This window comes from Amphimedon queenslandica, unplaced genomic scaffold (assembly GCF_000090795.2).
Source record: "Amphimedon queenslandica unplaced genomic scaffold, v1.1 AMPQUscaffold_13335, whole genome shotgun sequence".
Lineage (NCBI taxonomy): Eukaryota > Metazoa > Porifera > Demospongiae > Haplosclerida > Niphatidae > Amphimedon > Amphimedon queenslandica.
In genome coordinates, this window is record NW_003546429.1 from 124,028 (window position 1) to 145,425 (window position 21,398).

Below are 21,398 nucleotides of genomic sequence, written 5' to 3' on the forward strand. Positions count from 1 at the left end.
AATAATAATAATAATCATTAAAAACATCAATCAATTTTTAAAATACATGCATAATAATATATAATAAAAATTAATTATTAATCAATCATAATAAATAATAACAACATAATTATTCTGATCCAGTTAGTCTTTTACTGTCACAATAATTAGTTTCCCGTTTTGAAGTCCAACGAGTAGGTGAGTACAGACCTTGGACTGATGGTCTAGTACCACTGAGATACACCTGATAGCCACTAGGAGATTCAAACTGCTTAACTGCTTCAAACTAAGAGGAAGAGAATAATAATAACAATAATAACAATAATAATAATAACAACAACAATAATAATAATAAGGCCACTCCAATAAGATTCATAGTTTCCCATTACAGAGGCGGGCCTGATGCGGGCGGGCGGGTTTGTTCATTTTCATTAAATTTATTCATTATCAGCTGTATAAATTGCTTGTATAATCAATGAAAAACCGCAATAATGAATAGCGATGCGGCCCCATGCGGGCGGGTAATGGGAAACAAGGAATCAAATTGGAGTGGCCTAATAATAATAATAGAGTTCATTATATACAAAGACTCTACAGATACTAAAAGGTACATGTAGTGAAGTGTCCTACGTGGTGAGGTCTCTAAAAGTAAGGAACCCTTTATTGTTGCCAGTGATTATGTACTTGCTGACTACCACAATCGCATTGAGGGGCTCAGCCAGTTCCTTCTCATAGAGCAAGTTACCATTGACTGTATAGAGATGGATACAGGGAGGGACCGCTAATGGCTAGAGTATCAATAGAATAACATGATAAGAATATTAGCGTCATCCATACCCTGCTCTTCCCCAGGGGTCCTTGAGAATAGACGAGTACCTTTCCCTGGTTCGATATGATGACATGATGGATCTCACAGGAGTGCCGCCCCCTCGGTCTGAGAGTATGAACATAATGACCCCCTCGAACCGTGTGAATAATACAGGAACCATCCTAGGGGGCAGGCAAAAAATAAAGCACATCATAATATTGAAACAACTTTAGCTCCACTGACGACCATATCGAGTTCAGTACTGATGTCGACACAAAGCACTTCAGAGTCGTGGCCATACAACGTCACTAACGGCAGTTTAATGAGCTCCTGCAGTTAGAGGGAAGAGCATGAATGAACATGTGTATGGTATATGTTTGCCATTATTACATCGTTTTTGAATTTCCAGACAACACAGGTGGTGTCCCTGGAGCCTGTCACCAGGTGCTCTCCTGTCCCACTTTTATCAAGAGTCATGCAAGTAACTATGTCTATTCAATTAATCAAATAAATCAACTAATTAATAAAATGGTTCAGCTACCATTATGGTGAGATATTCTTTCCATCAGTTTCAGTTTGTCAATAGAGAATACTCTAAAGCTGTTATCCCAATGGCCGCCCGTTACTAAAAGTTTGTTGTTTTGTGAAAGAACAAAATTATGAGCCGAAACAACAATGTCCTGAGCAAACGGGGCACCAACCCTCAACCACCTGGACCTGTGGGCGTGGTTAGGGGTGTGGTCATTAAAGTATATTCTAACTTGTCAAAATGAGTGTTTGGATCAAAGTTAAAGGTGAAGGGTCGGTTCCGACTGTTGGAGAATGGAAGCCAGCCATGAACATTGAGCAATCCTGAACCTGTAATAGTTACCTAAAGGAGGCGGAGTCAGCCACACCCACTAGCAACTGAATCTTACGAGTTGCTCTGGGTTTCCACTGACTAAAAGAGCTCTTGTCTGAATGGTGGGAGTCCGTACAAAGACCACAGCCTCTGGATCATTGTTACCTGCACTAACTGATACCTGTTTAAAGGTCATTCATTAATTACAGTGTAGTTATCATGGCATTGAAACTCACGTCAACACTGTAGGCCTTCAGTTTGGAGAGTTTCTCAAACAAGTTCCCTTGAGATCTCTTCCCACCTACCAGATACCCTCCTCTACCAGGGTTCTTCTTTACCTGCTCTTCTGACCACCTTTTGGGGTGTGGCTCCTAAAAGAGAGAGAGGGAGGGAGAGAGAATGAGAGAGTTCGGTTGTGGTGTGTGTTACATTGAATAATTTGGTCGGTGTTTGTCCAAAGTTATTAATCATTGCTTCAACTCTTCGTCGGTCGGTTTCATCAGTTATCTCATCCAAGTTGACATTCTCTATACAAACAATCTTTTCATAAGCTATACAACATATCCACTTTACCTTCATAAGAGTATTTAAGGAATACGTTCAGAGCCTTCTCTGCTTCCTGTCCACTTTGCTTGTACCCAAAGATCAGATCAATCCATTCATTAAGGTGTTGCGAAACATATTCCGACTCCTTTTGTAACAGAAATAATAAATAATGATAAAAAGATGGAGTCATTATGTCCTACCAATGCTTGTCTGTGTTTCTGTATAAAGTCATCAGGGCCATCAGCCCAGGCCGGTAGCTCCACACTATCAATCCTCTTACCATTGTGGACCCTTACTCCTAAATCAAATTCTAAAAAAGAATGAAGTAGCAATGAGGATCCTTTACAATCACTGTCTGCCACTCACTGTTGACATTAGTCAGGAAGTCTGGGAGAAAGAAGAACTCTGGAATAAGCTCCTTAACATCAGAGCTTCCTTTGAAGACATTCTCCCAAATACTAGGAATGGAGAGGAACTGCCTGTCTGCTACATCAAACCTACAAAGCAAGAGCATAGGCTGCTAGTACAATGCTTATTAATGTATTTATTCTTAAAACTCATCGATTGATTGATAATTGTGTACTGTACCTTCCACTCTGTAGGTCAATGTGAAGTGAAGTAAATGGCTCCAATCTGACCAGGTAGTGCAATACTCCAGCTGCATTGCTATAGTGTGATCCATAGTGGAAACTACCCAATATTGGGTCCTGCAACTCTTTATATCTAACAATAACAACAACAACAACAACAATAATAATAATAATAATAATAATGTAACTTCTAACTTGATGGAGAGTCCTTCTCTCAGGTTAGGGTTCTGAGCTCCCATTGGTTGAGACAAGTCCCTGTAGATACTAACGTTAGTCAAATCCAATTCACTTGATTTGAAATCACGAAGAACCCAAGGGAACTATAATAATAATAATAATAATAATAATAATAATAATAATAATAATAATAATAATAATAATAATAATAATAATAATAATAATAACAACATGTCCATACAATGGGATATTGATTAAGGTCGTTGTAGGTTCTTCCTGCGATGGTGTTTAACTGCATTAGGTAATCAAAATTAGTGATTTCTCTCTTTTTCCATTTCTAAATAATTATTATAATAAAGGTGTGGCTGGCCCCGCCCCTTACTTCAGTGAGTCCAGCTGTGGTGATCAGTTTTGATGGTTTGTGTATTCCGACTCTGTTCAGGTTAGGAGGATGGAGGTCAATAATGCTACGATAGATTCGCTGGACAACCTGTGAGAATGAACAAGGTATACAAGTAAGAACATGTACACGTATGTACATGTACATGTCCTTATGATGTGTAGAAAGTTTGAGCTGATTCTGATCAAAATTGGGATTTTTATTCATTTTCAAAGTTGCTCCAAAATCAGCCAAATTTTATGAAAAATAAAAAGAAGAGAATGCTCCATTTTACTGGCAATGTGTATATCCAATAGGAAGAGGCCTAACCTTTCTTGAGGGGAAGTTGATGAAGTAGTTTGTTTGATCGACAAGGAATAGTTCAAGAGCTGTTCTTGACATGTTGTATCGTCGGGAGTGGATCTCCCTAAGGTCCGATAACATGACTTTAAACTCTGGAGTATACCCTAAGGGGTGGAGTCATAATAATCTAAACCACACCCACCAACATACAATGAATGAGCTCCTTCTTTTCCTGCAACTGGTCGGCAAAAAAGAAAATGTGACGATTTGTGATTTCAATTTTTCCGGGAATTGACTCCATGAGCATAATTAGGTTACACTTCTCTGTTCGAACAACCTTCTCCTTTTCTTCCTATTAAACCATAGGATTAGCCACACCCACTTAATCAAGTCCAACCCTAACCTCTTTATTAAGAAGTTGGTCTGTTCCTTCGTTAATCTGTTCCGCTGCCTGTAACAGCAGCTGCTCCTCCTCGTCATAACTTAGTTCATTAGTTGTGGTCCGAGTGGCTTTAGCTAGCAAGCTCTTGTCGTCTTCGCTTTGTTTTGGTATCCTCCCATCAAACTAACAACAAACAACAAACAACAAACAATAAACAAAAACAATAAACAAATGTACACACCATGTCCCTTTGTTTTGCTGCGTCAGAGTGATCATTGTTTGTGTAGAGTCGAGTCAACTTCATTCTCATTCTTGAGAAGTTCTCAGTCCGACTGAGCCCCCACAGGTACAAGTCAGGGATCCTGTGAATCATAAATTATAACAAGAACCCAAAAGAGTCCATACCTGCTTGACCACGCCCCTCTTTCCCCAGTGTAAAACTTTCTAAAAGTCCTCCAGTGGATGAGCGTTGAGATGTGGTCACTCTGGGTCTGACTGTCATGACTCCTCTGTCTCTTCAGCTCCTCTTCCCTCTGCTCTACAAACGGGTTGAGGATGTTTGCCTCGTAGTCCTCAAGGTTCTTAAACATGGAGTCCTTTCTGAGCTGATCGTTAGCAAGGTAGGTATTGAGGGCTTCCTTTCTTTTAGTAGCACAGGTGGTCAGCCAAGGGAAGAGAACAATATTGTATTGGGCAGCTTTAGGAGTTAGCTGAGAGAGAGAAGACAAATAAACAGATACAATGTACATGTACCATTGCATCTCTCTCTCTCTCTCTCTCTTACCACTGTCTTATGAAACTTGACCCATTCTGGTCCACTGGCGTAGCTAATAAACTCTTCTCTGAAGTTAGGACTAGTACTGGTACTGGGCAGTGATGGTAAGTGATCTTTGAAGTTAATGATATCTTTTGAATGAACTAGTATCTCTCGAATGACAGCAGCTACATGTTGCATGTGATCAGAATCAACTGGAGATATTAAAGAATGTTAAAATCCTCTTGCATCAATCATTATCATTAATACCTTGATCTGTTCTGCATAACTGGATCAGTGAGCTCACGTGCTTTAACACAAAGAAGACATCTTGCTTATCAATGTTACCACACTGTATGATGCCTAACAACCTGGTAGCAGCTGGTAGATAATACTAGTGAGGAGAGGTGGAGGGAGTAATGGATGAAACATAAATACATGTATAATTATTACATCAGGGTCAGAGGAGGTCAAGCAGCCAATGAGTATCCTGACGAGAGACTGAAGTATACTGAGTTCATCCGACTCCTTGCACTCACAAGTGATGATCTGCATTGTGACCATCATATCCAGATACTGGGACAATAACTAGTGGGTGTGGTCAGGGGTGTGGTCTCATGATGGTATGGGAGTGGCTTACTTGAAAGGAACAATTCTGTTTATTAATCTCAAGAGCAATGTTGTGACTGCACTCCTTTATGGTGTCTACCGATTCCTCTATCTCATAAACTAAAAACAAGAGACACTGAAAAGTATGAGCCCTCCCTGTCCCTTACCACTGCTGGTCCGTAGGCAAGAAGGATAGGAAGTGATGGCAAAGGTTTCAAACAACTGAGTTAACTGGAGTATTAGGGCTTTCATTTGGGAATGAGTAGAATCTAAAAATAAATAAATAAATAAACAAACAAACAAATGATATACTTACTATTGCTTTTTATTTCCAAAGAGACAGCATTGATCAGTAAAGAGAAGAGTCTGTTTAAAGCATCAGTTAATTTCAAAGGTCATTGGAAACTAACCTTTGCTTTATAATGTGTACAGGTGCTATGAGCTCATGCTGTTTGGCAAACATGTCAAGAGAAGTGAGGAGACAGCCCCACGTCTGCCAGAGCTTCCTCTCCTTCGTCTCTGACCAAAGGATGTAACCAATGGTCTCCGTGACAACAGCAAAGGTACGAAAAGTAGGATCATCTTCGTCATACATTAACATCCAGTTGGAAGAGATGGGAGGAGTTTCTTCTAATGGAGTATCATCTTCTAACAAAGAACCCTGATCTAATGAAGCATCCTGGTCAGATGGGGTCCTTCCTTTACTACTAGGAGGAGGGGCCTCATTAGTGGGTTCTATCCTGCACAGCAACCAAAGGAAGAGGCTGTCCCAACCAGGGACTGATGTAATGGAGTTGATATGAGATGGGTTGAGATGAAGGACTGATATAACCTGCTGACACACCGTCTCTCTTATCACTAGCGAGGCACTTCTGAGCAGCTGCAACACAGCAAGGTATAGTGGGACGTTACTAATGTAATCTGGAGAGAGAGAGAGAAGTCATACACATCAATAACTATATCTTTACCAGTTAGGTCGGTGGTTTTGGCTGTACAAAGTTCTAATAATGCCAGCACAATATTGGAGGGAACTGAATATTGAGCCATTTGACAAACAGCAGCTGTCAAGAGAGAAAAGGTAAGAACTTGTGACGGTAATATAACTGTACCTGCCAATGCTCCAGAATCGATCCTTTGATATATAGGACCAGTTCTAGTGTGACCATATAACTTCAATAAACTTGATATGATCTAATTTACAATAAACATCACAAATAAATGTACACACAATCTATTAATATTTAAATTACTTTGATTGCTAAGAGTCGGACAGCTTCACTCTCAGCTTGAACCAGCACCATCAGAAACAGACCATCACTCCAGAGGTGCTGGGCAAGGTTCTCTGAGCTGGGACGAGAGTTTAACATGTTCCAAGTCAACCCTAACAGCTCCTCCAACTAAATAATAATAATAATAATAATAATAATAATAGTAATAATAATAATAATAATAATAATGATAATAATAATAATAATAATAATAATAATAATAGTAATAATAATAATAATAATAATGATAATAATAATACTAATAATAATAATAATAATAATAATAATAATAATGATAATAATAATAGTCTCTCACAATAACAGGATCTTGACAGGCAGTAATGAATCTTATAATTGAAGTCACTTCGTCTTTCCTTGTGTCATTCATGAGGTAGAGTTTAATGATACCCAGTAACGCCCCACGGACCATTAGCACGTCCGATTGACTCAGGGCCACTACATCGTTATTTGAGGGGGCAGTGCATGAGGGAGTCGGTGTGGCCGTGTTGCTATAGAAACACCTAATGACGTCAAGTATGAATTGAACACCAAAAGAGTTTCTGTAATGCTGAGACTTGGCTTGAATTAACGTTGATATGTACTGAAGGTGCTCTATAATTAGAAATGTAAACAATTATCTGTTTCAAGAAACATATGCCAGTATCTGTTGAATTATAATGTTGAAATGCATGTACAGTGAACAGTAGAACAGTTACTGTATTAGCTAGCTGTCTTGCTTACCTTTTCTAACCTCTATGTCAGGGCGGCTCCATATTGAGAAGTTAAAGAGAAGGTGTTGCTCAATGTCAGTGAACTGATAAGAGCCTGAGAGTATGTCGGACAATCGCTGGATGGAAGCTAGGAACTGCTGAGTCAGCAAACAAGGAGATACCTACATGATGTGTATGTTAATGAAGGAGAGTGGTTGGTTATATAAAAGTGAGTACCCCCAGCCACTCAACCTCTCACTGATACTAGAGGTATATTCACCACAAGGTCAGTGTACATGAACATGTAGCAATGGATGACGTACTTTTCTCAGTAATGCTCCTACAGTAGCTGGTCCCTGCCTCAAGAAGAATACCTCCTGGTTAGTCGAGTTACCGTCCAACATGGCCGTGAGGAGGAACAGGAAAGCAGCAACACCTTCTTTATCTGAGAGAGAAAGAGAGAGGAGATGAATAAAATGGCTACCATTATGCTGTTACCATTAAAGACAGAGGTTAAGCTACCCCCAGGGAGCAGCTGGTCTATATCACTGGCCGTTTTAGTCTTTCCTTTGACTGGTTCATGAACTTTAAGAGGAGAATCTACTTGTTCCAGTAAAGGGAACAGCAGCTCCACCCCTCCCAGTGAACTCAGCACGTCCTAACGATGTGTAGAAATAAATATTAATTTAATATTAACCACACCCACTTTAACATCCCAGGTTACATAAGGATCACCGTAGAATAGTCCAGTGTGCTTCTTTTCAGAAATGTATTGAGGAGAAAGATTAACACAAAGGTCATCCCGACAAGCCTAAGAGGGAGAGAGAGAGAGAGAGAGAGAGAGAGAGAGAGAGAGAGAGAGAGAGAGAGAGAGAGAGAGAGAGAGAGAGAGAGAGAGGGGGGGAGGGAGCATTCAAATAGATCATGATGCATGTGCTCCTGGAAGGATTCTTGCTTGTCTCTGACACTAACTTTTGGATGATAGTAGACTAATACTTTACTGGCCAGTTCACTCGTCTTATCACAATTCGGTTGAAACAAAGACAACAGATTAGTACCTACTCAACAACATATACAGCAAGTAGACTATCAGTGTATCAGTACCATAATGGAATAAAGTATTGACATTCACTGAAGAAATGGGCTCAGAGAATATACAAATTGAACTCAAGAGTCCTCCTAAATGAGTTGCCTGTCCCCACTTCTCCTCCAACTCGTTGGCAGGTATTGTACTCACGCCATTGAGTGACATTATACCAGCATTGAGACTGGCCTCGGGTTCAGTGTCTATCAATAAATATAGAACGACCACGCCCACCAGTACACTTACCTGATTCTTGATCCAATTCACTGTAAGAGCCTTGAAGGATGTCACTGGCAGGGAGGGACATTGAAGAAGTGGTTGGTCTTTTCTGTGTCACGCCAGAGCCACAGGATCCAATGAAGCAGTATCGATATTTCTAATTAATGCACACAAAATTATATTACCTGGTAATACAAAAACTCAAATGGTCACTTAAAAAATTATAATTACATGTACATGTACCAGCTGCAAGTATATCATTAATAATATCCAAACGTGCGCAAGCTAGTATACCTCGTTCAGTCCAGGTGCTTTCAATACGACAGAATCAACGATTGAGCCATCAATGTATACCTGAACCTCTTTGTTGAATAACTTAGCATTTTGATGGACTATACAGACACTATGCTGGAATAAAATGATAATAATAATAATAATAATGATAATAATAATGATAATAATAATAATAATACTAATTACCCATTCTGAAGATCTGAACATTGCTTTGTAGACAATATAGGCGTGGAACTCTCTTTTGGTTGTCGTGGCAACTACAAAATTCATGTTCTCAGTAAAGAAGGCTTCATAGCCAGTGCCAGACTGAGTGTAGAAACTAATAAAAACAGAATTTATACGCATCAGGAAATTGAGAATTCTTAATTTTTACAATTTTTCTTATGCATGTAGATGTACATGTACTTATGTTGTGTACAAAGTTTGATCAAATTTAGATTTTTTATGAATTATTAAAGTTGATCCTTTCCTAGTAACTTTTTGGTACAAGAGTGACCCTACCTGTAGAGTATCCTCCTGCAACGATACATCTTCTCTCCAATTTCAATACTGGCAGGTCTGCCGAGAGAAGAGGGGGCGTTGAGACAGACCCAGGCATGGAAAGTAAAGCCACTTGGGTTGGGCCAGGACTGGAGGTCAGGTATAGCAATGTGTGATGATGGCTGGCGTAGATCAAAGTAATACAATGGAGTGACTCCTTCTTTAGTCTGAGCCATGCTGCATAACGACTGCTGGAGTCTGTAGTAATAAGACGGGAGGTGCTTGTCTTCAGTCATTCTCAGTGCCCCAATGATCTGCTTCAGTTCAGCAGTGACAATACTGTGTGACCCTAGTACCTCAACCAGCTGTATTAACTGATCTGAGAGAGAGAGAGAGAGGGACATCAGTAGTAGATCATGTGTGATAATAAGGCCACATTATAAGCACATGTACATTACTTCTATAAAAACACATGCAATATCCATTGTAAGTTATACTCTAACCTTCAACATCAGGTCCAATATACTCCTTGAGTGACTGAGAGACAGACAGTACATCAACCACAACCCTCAATATTCCAACAGAGCAACACAACTGTCTGTTGTGTATTGCTAGGGTACACAGTTCAAACAGATTAGCAACCAACCAGCTCCGTAGAGAGGAGGGAAGGGTTGGTATCCACTTTAGTAACATGGCTATCATTGATGTATTGTGAATGGTGAGACTGTCTTGTTGTGGTGTAGTGAACTTAGTCTCAACAGCCTGTGCAGATAATGACAAGCATATAAACAAGTAATGTTCTTAGTTATTCAATAATTATTAGTATGACATTTATTTCTACTCTAAAATATTCAGTTGCCATGAAGGGCAGCCAAGAGTATCTTACAATGGTCAGTATTTCTCTGAGTATTTCTTCAGTTGGTGATGTCATTGCTGCCAGTAGCTTCCTCAGTCTGTCATACCCCACCCTCTGCTCAAAAGCATCCTGGGCCGTTGGGCTCTGACAAAGAAGGTTACCAAATCCTTGTAACACGCTGCAACAGAGCCTGGCCCCTAACAGGGGGTCCTGAACACAAACAATAATAATGAAATATTGTTGTTATCATGTTTCTACATTGTTTGCTGATTCTCTTAGCGTGTTTAAAACCTCTCCAACCTTCTCCATGACAGCTATGTCTACCAGAATCTCCTACAATATATTAAATAATGGGTGGAGTCAATGACTATTAGACCACACCTTCAATTCCAACTCGTTAAATGGAGGCTTGCACAAAACAGAAAAACAATCTAAAAACATATATTAATTAAACCACACCCACTGACCCACCCACTCACGTAAAATACTAATCACAAGTTCTGAATGTGGCGGAACTAATTTATCATTCTTCCACCTAAAGAAATAATTATGAATGGGCGGAGTCAAGGAAAGTGTGGCCACTAACCGTGGTGAAAGAATATTTAGTAATATTGAGACAAGAACTCTGATATCAATGTTAGCAAGTAACTAAATGGTTATTAATAGTTATTAATAGTTATTAATAGCTATTAATAGTTATTAATAGTTATTAATAGTTATTAATGGTTATTAATAGTTATTAATAGTTATTAATGGTTATTAATGGTTATTAATAGTTATTAATGGTTATTAATGGTTATTAATGGTTATTAATAGTTATTAATAGTTATTAATAGTTATTAATAGTTATTAATGGTTATTAATAGTTACCTCTTCAGGCACATAGCAGTGAATGATGTGAATCATTTTGATGGTAACACGAACTGTTAGCACTTGTAATGGAGAACAACTTTCCCTTGGCTCAAGTAAAGTGTAAAGGAACGTATCAGAAATCGACATTACAGCTAACTGGGCATTATCCTTTAGAGGGAGAGGCAGAATTGGAGTGATTTATAAATACCATACCACAATAGTAACCGTACATTGGATCCCGATAGAATAGCCCCCAGGAGATGAATACATTCCATTACTAGTGACTGGTATTCAGTATCAAACTTCCCACACAATATCTCTGATAATGTAGTGCAACAGCCTTTAATACAATTACATATTGCACATTAATTAATTATTCATTTAATTGTTTTTGTTACCAATAATTGTCTTGAGTATATCTTGTGTGACATGAACTGGTTTCACTAAAGATGAATCAGCTAACGGCTTGTTACTAAAAATAATTAAATAACATTACTAAAAATGAATTCAAAATGAGAGTACCACATAAGTACACCAGCATAACTACATGTACAGGTACAAGGAATGTTAAGAAGGTGTCCACAAGTGAGAAGAGATGGATAAAGACTAAGACTATTAGTAGCATATCTTACATGGAGAGGGCTGATACCCACTGGTGCCTTGGATCCAGTAGGACATGAAGAACAACCATACCATTACTCATGGTCTCCAGGAGTATCCTTAAACAAAGAGAGAGAGAGAGGGAGATTGAGTTACTCTCTGTGTGTGTCCTTACTTGACATTTTCATCAGTTTGAACTGTTCTACTCTGTAAAGATGATGATAATAATAATAATAATAATAATAATAATAATAATAATAACAACAACAACATACAAGAATAGCTGTTAGAGATGTATTGCAGATATCAGACACGACATCAAACAAGCGAGAATTTGAAACTATCGATATATTCTCATGACAACTAGAGAAGAGAGAGAGAGAGGGGGGGGGAACAAAAAGAAAAGCACAGTATAGGTACAGCAATAAAAATAAAAAACAAGACATACCAAACTATCTTGTACAAAACTATCATTAGACACGGGAGCTGCCTGAGACTATTAGCACTAGGTCCTCCGGAATAGTGTGAGGGAGACTCTCCTCCTTTGAAAACCCTCTGGCTCCCTTGATCCAATAGAACTCGGTGGAAATGTAACGCTAACTCAATCAATGCTGGGAGGACACCTTGGGGACGCTGCTGTAGTAGCCACTCCATACCAGTCTCTTCAAATCTATAATAATTGTTATTGTTATTATTTGTTTTGTATTATTATTATTATTATTATTATTATTACGCCAGTGATGGAAGTAGGTGTGGTTCTAATCGGAATCTTGACTGAGATTGAGATGATACAGATCCGTCCAGCCAGAGGTCGATGTACTTACATAACGTGTCCAATGCAAGCTATAGCAAGAGAGAGAGAGAGAGGTACTGAAAATAATACGGAGCCTTTTATCTAATAGTCTCTATACCGAGTCTTCTCCCCTCTGCTTGCAGGCCTTGTAAGTTTGCCATATCATGTTAGGGTCACCCAGGGCTCCTTTAGAGAGCCTAGAACAAGGAGAGACGGCCATTGGTAGAGCTTAAACAAGACATTTCAATATGTACCTTCTCCTTCTATCACTCATCTCTTCTATTGCTCTGCAAATTTTACACACCACGCCCAATCATAATATCTGGTCGACCACACCCATTAATAATTATTGGGGAGACACCCACTTTTCAAAAATAGCTAGAGGACTATAGGACATTATTATTAATTTATAAGATAATTCCACACATAATCCGCTCAATGAATGTAGGCCAGCCACTTATAAAAGTATTACACACTGAATGATATAAAAACGTCAGTCAAAGAAATAAATATTACTGAATTCTTTCTGGCATATTTTCCGAACTTCCTCTGCAAGAAAAAGAGTGAGAATTAGCTGAGAAGATAAAGATTACCATTAACTTCAGCAAAATTGACATCTTTCTGAGTGAAAAGGACAAAGAATCGTCTATGACCGTTCTTTCTAGCTACAATCCAATAGTCAGCAATGGTCCGAATCACTGTCTCTCCCTCATTTAGCCTAAGCAGGTGGACACATTATTAATAACATTATTAATATTATATATATATAATGTTTCATGTCATTTACTTGTCATATTCTGCATTGAGTTGAGTGAGGAGGCACATCATGTCTTGAGTTATTGAGAGGTAGCTGTTGTACCTTGAGAGCAATGGACTCTTAATGGCCAGGTTCATCTCATTGAAGTAGACCATACGATAGGGCTGCTTCTCTACACTGAAGAGAGAGGGAGAGGGGAGGAGGAGTATAAAATGAAGAGATGGTTAATTGTGCCTTACCTCTGTGATCTATTCCTGGATACAAAGTCTCTTATCTCGGTCGTGAGGTGCATCAGTCTAGGGCCAAGGAACACACTGATCCTCTTTATAAAGTCATCACCAGGAGAATCATCAGCTTAAGAAGAGAGAGAATAATTATTAGAAGTAGCAACAAATACATCTTGTACTTACTTTGAACAAACATGCATAAAACACATGGACCAACCTACGAGAGAGAGAGAGAGAGAGAGAGAGAGAGGAGGGAAAGTTTTTAAAGTACAGCTGGAGTGACTTACAGCATAAACAAAGAGTCTGGAAGGAGTTAACATTTGATTGATCATGACATATACCCATGTGTTCTTCTTGCCACCTGTTTCATCTTCCAAAATAAAACTATAATATTATTAATAACAATCATCATCATCATCATCATCATTATTATTAATAAATTACCTTCCAGTGTTTGGACCAGCAGGTACACTAGGTATGCCACTAGCCTGATTAAAAAGGTAACATCATTCATAATACGTTTAATATAATAATGATAATAATAATAATAATAATTCATGTTAATCATTCAGTGATTATACGCTAGCTGTACCTCAGGGTTAGGGTTGTGTCTTAGCCATGAGTCGTAAAGGTACTGATAAAATATTCTGGTATCTTCCTGTTCTAAGCCACTCCTACATGAACGTCAAGTATTTAAACTAGAGCATAAACTTTGTTTAATTTCTTACCACACTAGCTGATCTCCGCATACAAAAACTGTCCTCTTGATTTGTCTGTAATAATAATAATCACGCTTAACACACTGCTAACACACTGTTAACACACTTAGCCAACAAATAGCTTCAGTATGTTAACACTCATTTAACACTGTGCTAACCTGAACGTAGTCTCAACAAGATTAACAAAACAGTGAACCTTGAGGTACATGTACTTGTCCAATGGCAGGAAAGGTATACCTACAGTGAGTGAGAGCAGCTGGTGAAGGTATCACTGAAATACCTTGAAGAACTGAGAATATATTGTGACGGGCTATATCGATATTCTTCCAGTACTACATGAGAATGAAATGAAGTTGTTCTATTCTGTAAGGTACTTACTCTGCTATAGAATACATCCAGTCTCTTCTTGAGGCCTTCAACTGATTGAGTGGCTTCTATCCCTCTCATCGTGCCATTGAACAGCTGGAGAAGATAATAATAATAATAACAATAACATTGATTTATTCTTGTAATAAAACAGTCTTACCTTAAACATGTTATATGATCTCTGCAGAGCAGCTTGAACTACTGAATCCTACACAGAGAAGGAATTAATGATTATCCAATTGCACATTATAACTATCAACCACATGAACATGTACAGTATTGAGTGACCAGGTACATGTACAGTAATGAGCGTGTGTGTGTAGTTCACTTGTATGAGGTGTTCATGATATTCCAGAACTCTTTCCGAATTATGAATGGTTTCAGAGCACGGAATGGTAACTGTCTATAAAAAAACACCATAAGAACTTGATATCACATACTAACAATGAACAAATAAGCAAAATATATGTACACATGCAAACTATATTATCATTATTGTTTACTTAATACCAACAGATTGGGAAATACTTTCTATCAATAACAACTTCATAAACCATAATATACCATACACAGTGTCGCCCCATTGGTCTTACTAGTGTCATCCATATCCCTGGCTCTGGCTCCAGGAAAGCTTGTTTAGTTTTCTGAGTGTGGACAGTCTCGCACGGCTTGTCTGGGGAGAAGGTTTTGCAAAAGTTGACGAGAGCCTCACAAAGCCCAATGTTCCTAATCTTCCTGTTCAGTTGGGCTGTATCAGGGAAGTAGAACAAGACCTTGAGATGCTCCTGAAGGATAAAGGACTAACGATGATCAATCTGTCATTATAATGACTCACAGTCCCTTCTTTAGTGCTCAGCTCGGGACAGTAAACAAAGAAAGACTTGACTGCTGCCTCTTGGTGGGTAGCCATTACTAGCCACACCCCTTAATAAACTGATTGAGTGAGACACGCCCACATTAATTAACTAATCCAATTCTGCAACTACAAAAAGTAATGATGATTATCACTAAAGTTCAGACTTTATTTATATGAGATTGCCATATCCACCTTCATGACACATTTGAGTTTTTTATTTTCTTCAAACTCTAACCGAAAGAATGTCCCTGGAGCAGCTGGGAGACCACAGGGTGGTTCCTTACCTGGCATGCTACCATATATGGAAAAAAACTCTGTCTCAATCGTATACACAATATGGCCGTTCTCGTACGAAATTATTTTGACTCCTTCTTTGAAAGAACTCATGGCAGTCTGTGGAACAATAGCCCAGCCCCTTGGCGTGTTGAACCCAGGCATTGGTAACCGATCTAGAGCAACGTAGTCCAAGTTCTTCTGTAAATCTTCCAAAGATGAGTCTGGGGTCACTCTCATCTTGAAGCCAATGTTAAAGTATGTTTTAGAGCTTTGATCATGAATGAAAAGTGCAGCCTCATCCAATCCTGGTATGTCATATTCCACTAAACCTTTCCTCGGGTTGGACTCCTTGAATTCAAGTCTTAGGGTGTAGTTGATGCTCTCCAGCCATTTCTCTACTTCAGATATTATGGATTTCACATGAGGAGGATACTCAGCTGGTTCAGCCATTTTCAACTACCTGACCTCCTTGGGTGTGGCAACTGACAACTGTATGTACTGTAGCTTAATTTTGAATAGTAGAGTAAATGAAATTATCGGTCAAAGTGGCTTTTGTCAAAAATAAACAATAGAAAATTTTCTATTTTTATAATTTTATAAATATGTACATGTTTTTATGTTGCGTAGAAAGTTTCAGCTGGTTCCAATCAAATTCTAATTTTTTATAAAATTTTAAGCTTGCTCCAAAATTGGGCCAAACTCCCTGTACTATAGTACATGGTCTCGGGCCAAATTTTATCAAAAATGAAAATAGAAAATTTTTCATTTTTATAATTTCTCAGATGCATATTCATGTACTTATGAAGTGTAGAAAGTTTGAGCCGATTCCACCAGTCAAAGTTAGATTTTTCATGAATTTTTATAAAGTTTCTCAAAAATTGAGCCCTGTGCTATAGTACAGGGATTTTGACCAAATTTTGTCAAAACTAAAAAGTAGAGAATTTTTCAACCAATTAACCCACAATTAGCTAACAAGTAATAAAGACATAGTCTGTTTATAGTTTGTTTTGGCTGACACTTAAAGGAATCACTGCATCACAAAAAATTATAAATAATTTAGATCTAACAGCTAATCTTTAGTATAAACGCAGCGTGAGAGATGGCAGTCACTGAATCACTAATATTAATAATAATATCTTCTTGCTTTCTAGTCCTAACTAAAGGTATGTGTAATCCAGTATCAGTTCTCATTAATTTATGATTAGCTCAAACGTGTAAATATGATGGAGAAGTCCAGTTATCTGGAATGGGCTTCAATACTCCTGACAAAGGGATTCTTTTTGTTTGTAAAAATAATAAAAAACATTCTTTATGCTCCACTGAACATGACAATAATAATGCACAAGCTGCTTGCAGACAACTTGGATTCATCGAAGGGAGTTAGTACAACAAAATATCTTTTAATAATATCTAATATATATATATATATATATGTACTTTCATAGGAGTCGTTGAGTCTAAACGGATAAAATCAGGTAAAACCTTTTCCCCTCTCATATTCTTTTGCACTGGGACTGAGGACAGGATGGCTAATGGTGGCTGCCGAAATGCAACTTTAAATAATTGTGAATCAAATCGAAATTTTATAATACAGTGCTACAGCAGTAAGTACCTTGCATTAAATAAAAATGAGCTATTATTAATTATTAATAATATTATACCTTAGGATTCATTTCTTTTCTATCCTTTGAAAGTGAAACAGATGCTAATGAAGCCAATCACAGCTTTGAGTTGCCTTTTCCAATTCAAATTGGAAATTCAAACGTATCAACAGCACGTGTAAAGATTAAATATAGAATAAGATTATTATTACTTTTATTATTATTATTATTATTATTATTATTATTATTATTATTATTATTATTATTATTACAGATATATAATCATGGATTGATATCATTTGGTGACTACCTTTTACAACCCAGTGATCCAAACATTGATTCATACATTACGCTCCTTCCATTCTTCTCTTGGGGCCATCGGCTAACATTTGGAGGAGCCCTTTACCATACAGACGTAGAGTCATACCCTTTCACAATAGTCAATAGGTTTATTAGTAATTCTACTGGAGAAATGTTTGCTGCTTCATTAATACTGGTAGGACAGTGGAGAGGTGACTCGGTAAGAATTAATATCAGCACATTATCCTTTTATCAATTTTAAATTAGGGATTAGAATTTCAAGCAATAGTTGCCAGCAATGAGACGACTACTCGTGTCATTTTTACTTACCTGTGTGTGTCTAAGTTGATACCTCAAAAAGCTGATATTGGATTCAATGTGCCAAATTATGAGTCAAAGCATTTCAGATATTCTGACACTCCTTATTCGCGTCAAATCGGCTGCATAAACAAGCCAGTTGATGTGGACTATTTCAATCTACTGTACACTCTAACTGGTACATGCTTATCCTTTACTAATGAACTCTTTATTATTTTAATGATAGAGAGAACTAGTAATGGCTCTCAAGGTGTGAATCCAGTAAGAATGTCAAACTGTAGTGAAGTGGGACTTCTTAGCGGCTGTTGCAGGCCATTTCAAGATCCGACTAAGTCATGTCGATCAAGAGGCGGTTGCTACTGTGACTCATTATGCTACAGGTATAATGACTGTTGCCCTGACGTTGGGAGAGAAGGACTTGAGAAACCATGTCTACCAGGTAATGGCAAGTTTGTATTGCCAATCCCAAGGTTGTGGCTAATAATGCTCACACTTATTGGCAGCTGCAGACAATACTACTGCTATTATAACTTATTGCTGATGTTTTTAGTGTGTGAGAATGGAACTGTCAATAAAGAAGGCAACACTTATTTTAACTCAGGAGTGTCCAGTATATGCGTCAATGGAATGCAGAGGTAAGAGTTAGTATTATTATTTATTATTATTATTATTATTATTATTATTATTATTAATAAATCAATAATGAGACCTTGTATATAGGTATATAGCCAGAATGAATGGTGGCGCTACTTTTCCATCAAGAGGAGTGTTTTGCCAGCAGATAAGAGATCAAATAAACGGATCAAGTTAGTTATAATTTACTGAAGTTGAAATAATTTTTAAGCAGCTAATTTGGAGCGTCTATCAGAGCAAACTTTATCACAATTTTTTGTTGATCGAGACAACTTGAACTGTAATGGTTTTGAGAAAACAATAGCCCAGTGTCCTTTTCAAGAATTACAGCCAAGACTTAGTCGTGAAGCAGCTGCCCTCAAGTGTCCATGTAACCTATAGTTTGTATTGATTAATAGTTTAAGAATTATTAATAGCTTTAGATACTGAGAGATGCACGAATGGTGAAGTTATGTTAGAAGATAGTACAAGTTCTTCAAAAGGTTTTCTACACATTTGTGTCCTGAACAAATGGAGAGCTGTTTGTACCAGTATTCAAGTTAATGCTGCTAGAGTAGTCTGTTCCCATTTATCAGGACACAATAGCAATAATGGTAATATACTTTGAATATTCAAATTATCCTCTTCCTGTAGCAGTAACAGTACAAACTTTACCAGTCAATCAGCAGCCACCTGGCATCACTTCATTCAGCTGCATCTCTTCTGCTACATCACTCGCCAACTGTTCTTTTACATTTGATGATTGTCAGCAACCATTCGTTCAGGCTCGTATTGACTGCAATGATCCCTCGGCTTCAAACAGACCCCCTCCTCCTACTCTGTCTGCTTCAACAAGGCGCCCTACGATTATGCCGTCTACTCCAAGTAGTTTGCTATATCTTGTAATTTTTGATAACATTATGTGTCCACAGTTTCTTCCTTGCTTCCAAGTCTTAGACCAACTGGTACTAGTAGTGATGGTAATGGAGATCTTGTTGAAGTGGTAGGATACATTCTAGGGACTTTAGCTGGTGCAGTTATCATCATAGTGGTTACTATTTGTTTATTTATTGTTATCATGAAGAGGCAGAATAAGAGAGATCAGCAGCAGCTTGAACTGAATGAGTTAAGATATCAATTCTTACTGTTTGCATAATTTAAAATATTTGTAGGATGAATGAAAGTACTCTCCGATATGTTCGCAACTTTGTAAAGATGACATCCTCTGATAAACTATTCACAAGTAACAACTGAAGTATAACACGAGGTTTTAATGATAAAAAATTAATAGGAGTTGAAACAAGCTTAAAACTATTGGAAGATTTCAATTCAGCAGGTCTTATCATAGACAATACTTCTCTAAGACTGTTAGACAGCATTGGCCAAGGTGAGGGTTTACTTATTGTATTAATACACACACAATTGATCAATCAACATGCATAGGAGAGTTTGGGTTAGTGTATAAAGCTCATCTCTTTGATGATCAAGGAGCTCCTATTGATGTAGCTGTCAAAACACTAAAAGGTTTAAAGTTTCTAACCAAGAAGATAGTCACTGCATGTGTATCATTTTAGGGACGTATGATCAAAATGATATCAATAACCTTCTTTTGGAGAGTTTGAAAATGAAAGAGCTGTCACATCAGAATGTGATGAGTATCATTGGTGTCTGTCTGGATGCTGGAACTGCTCCCTTCATCATACTACCATACATGTCAGGTATTAATAATGGATTATAATGCTCCATGTTATTTAATGCTTTTAATACCTAATAGGTGGCAGTCTGCATTCTTATCTGCAAAGGAACAGAAACTCAATAATTCTAACAGATGATGCAATAGATCCAGTAAGTTAGTTAACCAGCCACACTTTATACATCATATTGTGAATGCATAGGAGCAGAAGGTGGGGATTCAACTTACATCAATCTGCCTCCAGATAGCTAAAGGTATGCAGTACATAAGCTCAAAAGGTATCATACACAGAGACTTGGCAGCAAGGAACTGCATGTAAGATATGAATTCAATGCAGTGCATGGTGACATGAACTATAGGCTTGATCATAATGGAATTATTAAAGTGGCTGATTTTGGTTTGTCAAAGAGTCTCTACGAGAAATTGTACTACAAGCAAGAGAAGGATGAAACTGTCAAGCTGCCTGTGAAATGGATGGCAATTGAAAGCATCAATGATGGAATATTTTCTGAAAAATCAGACGTTGTAAGTCAAAGTATCATGTAATTATTGCTACAATTTATCAATAATGAAGTGGTCCTTTGGAGTGACGTGTTGGGAGGTGTACAGTGGAGGTAAGGTCCCTTATGGTGGGCTGAGTCCTATGAGTATACCCAAACTACTGGAGGAAGGACACAGGATGAACAAACCAAACAATAATGCCTGCTGTGACAATATGTAAGAATGAACTTATCTGATAGTATTAATAATAATTATTATAAATATAATGCTGCAGGTATAATGAAATGATGCTTCAGTGTTGGAATGCATCCCCTGAAGAGAGGCCAAGCTTTCTTAACCTGCTACAAAAGATTGAGAGGATTTTGATGTCAATGGCCAACTATCTGGACATTAATCAAATGTTCACTTTACAAGAAGAAGAAAGCACCGAAGCTTGAGTATCATGAATATTTGAATGGTGACTCTTTGCAACAAGTGTTTTTAATATTGTGTGTATGTTGTTTTGAATCAAAATTGATTGGCACAAGATCTAAGTTAGGAAGGAAAGCTGAGTTTTCTTTGGCTGACATTGTTAGTCAATATTATTGCACATGTGAGGCTTCAAGGGAAACTGCATCACTCACTGTCCATTCATGTACATGTATGGAG

The 21,398-nt window shown here is 37.8% G+C and overlaps 3 protein-coding genes across 4 annotated transcripts; 1 reads left to right on the top strand and 2 right to left on the bottom strand.

Moving 5' to 3' along the window:
* Positions 1-53: 53 nt before the first annotated feature.
* Positions 54-12,836, bottom strand: LOC100636079 (neurobeachin-like protein 2). The gene is made up of 59 exons (XM_019998169.1): positions 12,779-12,836; positions 12,643-12,721; positions 12,465-12,574; positions 12,180-12,401; positions 12,007-12,094; positions 11,907-11,938; positions 11,764-11,850; positions 11,530-11,603; positions 11,362-11,471; positions 11,150-11,299; positions 10,866-10,927; positions 10,759-10,814; positions 10,661-10,710; positions 10,538-10,612; positions 10,310-10,489; positions 9,927-10,185; positions 9,445-9,802; positions 9,130-9,262; positions 8,944-9,057; positions 8,677-8,806; positions 8,451-8,633; positions 8,319-8,404; positions 8,053-8,157; positions 7,845-8,004; positions 7,670-7,791; positions 7,378-7,528; positions 6,953-7,248; positions 6,619-6,765; positions 6,478-6,559; positions 6,337-6,429; positions 5,779-6,289; positions 5,685-5,734; positions 5,536-5,637; positions 5,400-5,488; positions 5,213-5,347; positions 5,030-5,153; positions 4,790-4,974; positions 4,411-4,715; positions 4,247-4,367; positions 4,027-4,188; positions 3,834-3,975; positions 3,651-3,787; positions 3,324-3,431; positions 3,183-3,278; positions 2,960-3,084; positions 2,763-2,897; positions 2,541-2,671; positions 2,375-2,484; positions 2,202-2,319; positions 2,058-2,155; positions 1,865-1,999; positions 1,705-1,809; positions 1,549-1,658; positions 1,329-1,504; positions 1,178-1,278; positions 1,016-1,117; positions 817-969; positions 610-767; positions 54-265 (listed from the first exon to the last, which is right to left on the bottom strand). The coding sequence occupies exons 1-59, from the start codon at positions 12,796-12,798 to the stop codon at positions 124-126; spliced, it is 7,980 nt and encodes a 2,659-aa protein (XP_019853728.1). The 5' UTR covers positions 12,799-12,836; the 3' UTR covers positions 54-123.
* Positions 12,837-12,903: 67 nt separating this feature from the next.
* Positions 12,904-15,527, bottom strand: LOC100636332 (vacuolar fusion protein CCZ1 homolog). Its single transcript, XM_003387612.3, has 16 exons — positions 15,429-15,527; positions 15,187-15,378; positions 14,922-14,996; positions 14,754-14,801; positions 14,606-14,689; positions 14,508-14,559; positions 14,386-14,464; positions 14,237-14,281; positions 14,101-14,182; positions 13,953-13,996; positions 13,796-13,892; positions 13,692-13,725; positions 13,521-13,635; positions 13,312-13,458; positions 13,118-13,242; positions 12,904-13,073 (listed from the first exon to the last, which is right to left on the bottom strand). The coding sequence occupies exons 1-16, from the start codon at positions 15,501-15,503 to the stop codon at positions 13,018-13,020; spliced, it is 1,350 nt and encodes a 449-aa protein (XP_003387660.1). The 5' UTR covers positions 15,504-15,527; the 3' UTR covers positions 12,904-13,017.
* A 1,083-nt stretch (positions 15,528-16,610) lies between these two features.
* Positions 16,611-21,283, top strand: LOC100636458 (uncharacterized). Of its 2 annotated transcripts, none has more exons than XM_019998194.1 (22): positions 16,611-16,888; positions 16,931-17,104; positions 17,171-17,329; positions 17,392-17,504; positions 17,601-17,846; positions 17,894-18,122; positions 18,171-18,383; positions 18,495-18,579; positions 18,665-18,750; positions 18,792-18,947; positions 18,994-19,170; positions 19,211-19,444; positions 19,489-19,681; positions 19,729-19,799; positions 19,848-19,943; positions 20,000-20,080; positions 20,131-20,274; positions 20,331-20,401; positions 20,452-20,564; positions 20,609-20,774; positions 20,824-20,966; positions 21,025-21,283. In XM_019998194.1, the coding sequence occupies exons 1-22, from the start codon at positions 16,825-16,827 to the stop codon at positions 21,185-21,187; spliced, it is 3,177 nt and encodes a 1,058-aa protein (XP_019853753.1). In that variant the 5' UTR covers positions 16,611-16,824; the 3' UTR covers positions 21,188-21,283. The 2 variants fall into 2 exon arrangements, with proteins under 2 accessions (XP_019853753.1, XP_019853754.1); XM_019998195.1 differs by having other exon boundaries at positions 19,211-19,441.
* The last annotated feature ends 115 nt before the right edge of the window (positions 21,284-21,398 follow it).

Bases quoted from the DNA above. Each gene is read 5' to 3' on its own strand.
- LOC100636458 (XM_019998194.1), top strand. From the start codon at position 16,825: ATGGCAGTCACTGAATCACTAATATTAATAATAATATCTTCTTGCTTT. The intron at 18,580-18,664 runs GTAAGAGTTAGT...CCTTGTATATAG, and splicing joins TGCGTCAATGGAATGCAGAG to GTATATAGCCAGAATGAATG. The intron at 20,402-20,451 runs GTAAGTTAGTTA...GTGAATGCATAG, and splicing joins CAGATGATGCAATAGATCCA to GAGCAGAAGGTGGGGATTCA.
- LOC100636332 (XM_003387612.3), bottom strand. From the start codon at position 15,503: ATGGCTACCCACCAAGAGGCAGCAGTCAAGTCTTTCTTTGTTTACTGT. The intron at 14,690-14,753 runs GTAAGACTGTTT...TATCTTCTCCAG, and splicing joins GATCATATAACATGTTTAAG to CTGTTCAATGGCACGATGAG. The intron at 14,282-14,385 runs GTTAGCACAGTG...TTATTATTACAG, and splicing joins CTTGTTGAGACTACGTTCAG to ACAAATCAAGAGGACAGTTT.
- LOC100636079 (XM_019998169.1), bottom strand. From the start codon at position 12,798: ATGAGTGATAGAAGGAGAAG. The intron at 12,402-12,464 runs GTAATAATAATA...CAATTATTATAG, and splicing joins CACCTACTTCCATCACTGGC to ATTTGAAGAGACTGGTATGG. The intron at 8,634-8,676 runs GTAAGTGTACTG...ATTTATTGATAG, and splicing joins TGAATTGGATCAAGAATCAG to ACACTGAACCCGAGGCCAGT.